General features: G+C 35.8%; 1 protein-coding gene across 1 annotated transcript; it reads right to left on the minus strand.

The window, feature by feature from the left end:
- Positions 1–3257: 3257 nt before the first annotated feature.
- LOC143604120 (receptor-like protein kinase FERONIA) lies at positions 3258–4677 on the minus strand (the record flags this gene model as incomplete). Its single annotated transcript, XM_077080698.1, has 3 exons — positions 3719–4677; positions 3473–3619; positions 3258–3384 (listed from the first exon to the last, which is right to left on the minus strand). Coding segments are annotated over exons 1-3 (1189 nt in total), but the record flags the coding sequence as incomplete, so codon positions are not given.
- Positions 4678–7435: the final 2758 nt, after the last annotated feature.

The following is a 7435-nucleotide window of genomic DNA, read 5'->3' on the forward strand; positions in this document are numbered from 1 at the left end:
ATCAAGTCTGCTGTAAGAAATCAACACTAGAGAAATTAAGACAATAATTTACTTCCAACGATTCTCTCTCCTCATTCAACTACAAACGGCAAATGAAACGATTAATGAACAATTTTTCAGTCTAACTAAGTAATCACACCCTACCCTCACTCTTTCTTATACTAACCTCAGATGTCTAACAATCATAATCATTGGTTAACTACCAATTAGCAACAAAAAATAACAAAGTTACAAGAGTTTCACTTATACTTTGACTAACTTGCCAACTAAAGCTTTATTTCCAAAAAAGTTAAATTCTGATCCAAAAAGAAGTTAAAAATGATATAAAAGAACAAATCATTTTACTTAACTTACATTTCCCGTAGGCCGAATTTCAATCCCTTGAAAAGCAAGCATGTCATTAAAGGGTATTTGTTCCGGTGGCAAGAACTCAATGTTTAAATTTCGTTGGTCGTGGTAGTTGGTAAATCTGTATAACTTAGTCATTACCCATGTCTTATGGCTTTCATAGGCGATGCATGATGTTGAATAGTGCAACTCCTCCTCCAATTTGTATAGGAAAGGTATGTAACAAGGGGCGCTAAAATGACCGCAATGTTGGAACACAATGTAAATGGTGTATGTGACATGTGGTGACAAAAACTGAGTGTTAACTTCTACTCTGAAGCGATTGCTATAGACGTTCCACAAGTACTGAGCAAATCTGGACCTATTGCAATTACTTAAATTTTGATAAGATTAAATAATAATCTTTAAATTGTATTTTATAATCACATCACATTATTACATAACTATGCTTATTAGGTAGTTATGCCCGGTTTTATGGTAACACCAACCGACACAAGGTTTTCTTTTAAAGTGCGGATTCATATTGTATATAAGGATCTCGAAAACATTAGTTTATATGTAATCTGCATTTGGTATACTGTAACATTCGTTAATTTTCAAATCCAAAACCTGACCCGTTTAAAATGTTTGATGGAATTCGAACCTTCAGTTATTATTAAAGATGGCAAATATATTGAATATGATCATTATGTTGTTTATGATTTTCATGATATTTTATTAATATTATTATCTCAAGCATTAAATTTAAGTGAAGATCAATTCAATTCGTTTATATTTTGATTACATTTCAACTATTATTCTTTTATTAATTATGATTAATTGCATATTTTGAATATTCAACTATATTTATTTATTTTGACTAATCCCATGACTTTTACCCATAAGACTTGCCTTTTGACTTGGTTTAGAAGATTTTTAATTCACCTAAACTATATAATGTATAACATCTTTACCTTCATCAATTCTTGGTCAAACCATTTAATTTCATCATTAACTTTTGGCTTAAGACTTGGCTAAAGACTAGCTTGACCAATTAGTATGGTCAAGCATTGTTATTAACGACTCTTGCACTATAAATTCATGTCCTACCTTTGCAAATCCTTCACCACAACCCAATTAACTCTCACTCATGCTCTAGCTCTCTTTTGGTGTTAAAGTCAAAGTTTGACCAAGAAAGTCAAACCGTTCAAGTTCTTCTTTTTTTTCTTTGTTATTCTATCCTCGGGTAATTTATTATTATTTTATGTAAAACACATCATGTTGTCATCATCACGTTGTCATCTTATGTCGACAGTCATGGTTGTGTTTCACTACCGCTTGTCGGCTCGTTTAATGTTCAATTAAAAAAAAGTTTTATGTTAAAAAAAACTAACCTTTGCAAAACTAATAAAACTAAACTAAACATTTGCAACATGTCGCTTCATCTTATCATTTCAAATATGTTAGACATAAACCCGACTCAAAACTGAGTTCATGTTTGACCAAAAATGAACCACTCCGATTAACTTGTTTGCTTAAATAATAATCGGTTCGGCAACAAACCGAACTCATTAGAATTAACTAATAAATATTATAACATATATTTTCCCAAAAAAAAACTAAAATAAATTGACTAAAAGTTAAGTAACTAACTTGTTTTTATCTTAACTAACAAAAATAAAATAAAACTTTATTTTTAACAAACTTTTTATTCATGAATTTATAAACCGAACATGTCGGCCATCTTTTTTTTTTCTAATCTTTCCTCAAACTCATTTTGACCATAGTTATTTTCTTATTTAAGGCCGCTCATTGAACCGAACTTTGCCGGTTCACTCGCTTAAGACATCTTCGCTTATTTTCTCGTTTCCCGCTAAGTAACATGTGAGTTTTCATAACCTCTTTTTACTTTTTACACGTTTTGGGGTGTAGCACATACAAACTTGGTTTTCTTGTGTCAAACTAAAATTCACATGCGTGTCTTGTATGTATTTGTATTGTATCATATTGCTTGTAAACTGTGTGATTATGTGCTAGTTGTTTACTATTTTTGTTGGTGGATACACATACTCATAGTGGGAGGGTCCGACGGGACGTACCTGCGCCGTCTATTTGTTAATGGCGGTATCATACACATACTCATAGTGGGAGGGTCCGACGGGACGTACCTGCGCCGTCCATTTTTAAATGGCGGTATCATTATCATTATTCTATACTCCAAGTAGCTCGGGGAACGGGGGTTCCTTAGTAGATTTGACTTATGTCAAGCGAACGGGAATATCATGTATTTACTTTTCTTTTGCTTTATGATTGAGACGATACATCTTGACTTGTGAATTTTTATTCTTTTCGTATTATATATATATATATATATATATATATATGCAAAACTTATGAATTCTCACCAACATTATTGTTGACAAAATATATTATTTTAAACGTGCTGCAGGTTAAAGTTTAAGGATTGAAGACTAGATTTGTTGGACCATTAGGTTATTAGAAACCTATCATAATGAAATTTCAAAGTTATTGTATTGTGTATTTGTGATGTAATGAAATGAAATGAATATAATTATTGTCGCTTTAATAGCGTTACGAGCTTATTAGTGATCTGTACGTTACACACAGGCGTATTCCGCTTAAAGCCGGGGTGTTACATATACAACTCTTAATGGTTAATGAAACCTCTTAATGGGTAAGTTTTAGAGTCATGCTGAACGATTCAGATGCTACATTTTAATCGGTCAGACCTTATAGTGGTTCTTCATAAGATTGCCAAACAATCCCTACCCTAAGTTAGTTTTAACATGTCAATATATCTTTTATTTATTAAAAAACTTATAAATGTTTTCTTCAACAACATATTTGTTTTAATTTATTTACTGATATAAGCAAAAACGTAATATAATATTTAAAAGAAATCGACTTACCTTGTATTATTGTTGTATCCGACATAGGTGGAGGACCTGTGTTCTTAGTTTCAAGTTTATCTCCATAGAAACATTTGGTTGCAGATAAGACTTTGCTAACTTCTCCCTTCATGTTTATTGATATCCACTGTTGTAAGACAAGCATGCATAGTAGTTATTATGTGATATATCAACAACATTTATGTAATTATGTTACACGAAAAATTACTAATTACCGTTTCTCCATCCTCAACAAAGAGTCCTTCCAAGAGAAACACGAGCAGTTGATTTCGGGCTCCATATGACACCGGAGGCAATGCAAGGTCTACAATCCTGATCAATTCATCCAAATCCACTTTCTTCGCGAGGTTGTCAAGATTCTCCTAGAAAATGTTTAGTGTCAGTTCTTATTCTCTTTCCATTTAGTGCTAAAGAGTGGGATTAGACTTATTGCAAATCAGGAAAAAACAAAATATAGTTACTTGTTGTTCAAGTGAAAACTCAAGTTCTTTCACGATCTTAGCCATTGTCGGGCGCTCTTCACGAGTTCTCTTCACACATTGATAGGCAATGGCTGAAAATGAATTTAATGAACCTTGATCCATTTGCTCTTTTAGACCGACAAGAATAATCTCATCTAACCTCTTCTGCTCGTAGCATCGTCTCCATTTAGACACGAAAATGTTACTTAGTTCACCATTAGTGTACTCGAAGCATAATCTCCCACACAATACTTCAAACAACACAACTCCAAAGGAGTACACATCAGACTCTTTTGATAGGAAACCCAACTCTGAATACAACGGATCACAATACCCAAGTGTGCCAATAGCGTTTGAGATAAGATATGTGTGCTCTTGGTTAGCAGGGCCAACTTTTGATAGTCCAAAGTCAGAAAGTTTAGCCGTCCAGTTCTCATCCAAAAGAATGTTTGCGCTTTTGATGTCTCGATGAAGAACACGTTGTTGTGTCTCCATAGGATCATGTAAGAAGTGTAGCCCACGCGCAGCCCCAACACATATCCTCAAGCGTTGGGTCCAAGTGACAGAATTCGCATCACTTAGGTATCGATCAAGGCTCCCACGTGAAGCATATTCGTACACAAGGATCATCTCATTACCGTCAATGCAGTAGTGCATAAGGGTGATCAGATTTTCATGTTTATATTTGGAAAGCGTCATGATCTCTTTCCAAAACTCAATGTTCCCTTGCCCGAATCTACGATCTAATTGCTTAAAAGCTACCATGATTGGTCCCTCTGGCAGAGAGAGTTCTCCTTTATACACCTTCCCAAATCCACCACGCCCAATCACCTTGGCGGGATCAAAATTATTGGTGGCAGATACTATATCTTTCATTTGAATTTGGAGGTGCTCAAAATCTTTCATGAAAGACATTATATGAATCAAAGAAATTGATATAACAAAGAGAGAAAGAAAGATGGGAAACAAGTGTAAGTGAATATATTGAAATATTGAATCTGAATGAGAATGAAAGTGTGTAATCTTGTGATGGAAAAAGTTGTCTCTTTTAGTCAACTCTCAATATTTTCAGCTATCCACTGGATCAGATATATGAGGCTCAAAGTTTTCATATATCTGAATTGATTAAAAAGTTATACAGCTCACAAATGCATTAAATAACAAGTCTTATACACCATTCATATTTACATATTCTGTAATTAATTAACAAATACTAGTTACAAGAAGGAAAAAATAATTGACTGTCAAACCACATGGATTCATGCCCTGATTATCTCCATGACTTCATTAGTTTTCGCTTCCCGTTTTAACCTTCTAACCTCTCCACTCATCCAATAAGATACCCAAAGAGAATACAAAAAACACATTTACAGGGGTCTAAATTCAATGCCTTCAATTACAATGCCAAAAAAATTCATGTTTCTAAACTTCTTTTCCTCTACAGATAGTATATAAACCGTGTCATTCGTAACCGAAACTTCTGAAAATTGAACTTCCATCCAACCATCTTTCCTTTGCTTTGAATGGCCTTTCATTTTGCGGGTCTGCAACGGGCCGGAACATGATCTTTTACCGTCACGAGACCCAATAACCGGAGGATGACAACGATTGTTTAAACATATTGACAACGGAAGCAAATGACATTTATAACCATCATCAATTCCAATCACCATCGGACCCTCAAATGAAGCATATGTTGATGGTAGTTTGAATATGAGGTGACACGAATATTTTGTTTGAGGTGACAATATTTTTGAATCGATTCTAAGACGAATTTTGAAACTATAACGCTTAAGAGACTTGGTCACCACTTTGAATCTGCAAAATGTATATCAAGTTTGTAATTCCTGAAGAAATCTAATCTATTCTAAACTACTTGTATAATATCTGAAAAGTGATTATTAAATGCTTATTATTACAAGATCCCTAACCTTGATCCTGATTCAGGTACAGAATTGCATTTCCAATCAAGAGTATCCAAAAACGTACTTGCAGGTATCATAAGACGTTTCTTCATATTTTTGCTAATAGAAATCCACTGTTCATTGATAAACATGAGTGTTGTTATAAAATAGCTATTGTTAGACTATGAAAGAATGAATTGCATTCGTTCAATAGGCGAGTACAATATACAGATCGCTGTAAACTGAGCCCGTGAACTTGATACTAATAAACTCTAAATGCCATACGTTCCTATAGCGATCTTTTGAAAGGGTTAAATATTTGAAATAATAATATTCATCAAGAAACACTGAAGAAATAATAGTAATGCCTTATCACCATCAATGAGGAAACCTTTGCGAAGAAGAAAGTAAAGTTCTTTCTTGGTTGTCCATTGTAAATGATCTTTTGACAACTTGATTAAATCTGTAAAATCTACCAGCAAATTTGGTTCCAAGTTGATCTCCATAACTTTTTCCTCTTGGTTTCCACATGTCACCTATAAAGCATATACCTTTATATGATTTGTTGATTATATATGATGTAAACAAATATATCACTGGAAATTAACCCACATTCTCCACAGGCCGAAATTCAATGCCTTCAAAAGCAAATTCGTCCAGAAAGTCAAACTTGTGGTCTAACGGAGTTTGACGCCTTGAAGAGAAGTCGATACTGAGATTTTGTGAGCCCTGGTGGCTAGTAAATTGGTATAGCTTAGTAAACAACCATCCATCATCCTCTTTGGCATATGCAATGCATGATCTAGAATAATGTGTCCCCATACAGTTTGTACTCAAAGGGTATGTATATTGGACTGCTTCTACCGCAATATTTGAAGATAATGTATATTGTGTATGTGACTGAAGAAACACTAAGTGATCCCGGCAGATTACGGATAATCTTAGGGTCAAGTAGATGTTTCCCACGAGGGTTAGGTCCGGCAAAGATGGTTATTCTTCTGATGACCTGCAAAACAGACACCGTGAGCTCGTCACTGAGAAGGGGGGTACCTCCTTGTGACCACCCTCCGGCGTGAGAATCAGACTAGATTGCTCTGAATATAAGTGTATATTAAGAGAAATAGCTAGATAAGATAGTATCAGATGATATGTGAGAGTATATGATGATGATACCGTTCCAAGGTGTTGGAGTATTTATAGCCGAAGGTAGGTTTCCAAGCAGGTACAGCCAGCTGTATAATATTCCTTTTCTACCAACTGTGGGATACGCACGTGCCGTGCTGGTGGTTGGTGGGTAGGCAGCGGCTGATAGTGACATGGCCGGCTGTGTACTATTCCTTTTCCACCAACTGCAGGTTATGTACGTGCCACGATGAGGGTTGGTGAGTAGGCAGCGGCTGATAGTGACATTTTGTACTAGAGCGTGCTCCTCGTCGTACTGTTGTCAGTGAGCTGTCGCTGCTTTGGTCAGATCTTGTCTATTTTGTCCATACCTTGGCAGGTATAGTACAAAAGATCCTCCAGAAGCGTACGGACTGGCTCATTTGGGCGGGAGTATTCCCGCCTTGCTCATTCCTTCTTCAGGTGACATTACTGAATTATTGAGAGTTAGTGCCTTGTGCGTGTAGCCTTACTATTAGTGCGGGTAGCCTTCCCTGATGGCTTGTATCCGCAGCTGCGGGAACAGGCGGGCTACGTCACCATTGGGAGGCTTTTCCTGCGGGAACAGCTGGCGTGGTGCGCGTAAGGTCTTCATCTCTCTGAGCATGGTGGGTCCTGCGGATCCAGTTGGTCTTTGCGCAGACGTCCCTCT

This window comes from Bidens hawaiensis, unplaced genomic scaffold (genome assembly GCF_021521415.1).
Source record: "Bidens hawaiensis isolate Kalapana, Puna unplaced genomic scaffold, B.hawaiensis_p1.1 tig00063985_1, whole genome shotgun sequence".
Classification (NCBI taxonomy): Eukaryota; Viridiplantae; Streptophyta; class Magnoliopsida; order Asterales; family Asteraceae; genus Bidens; species Bidens hawaiensis.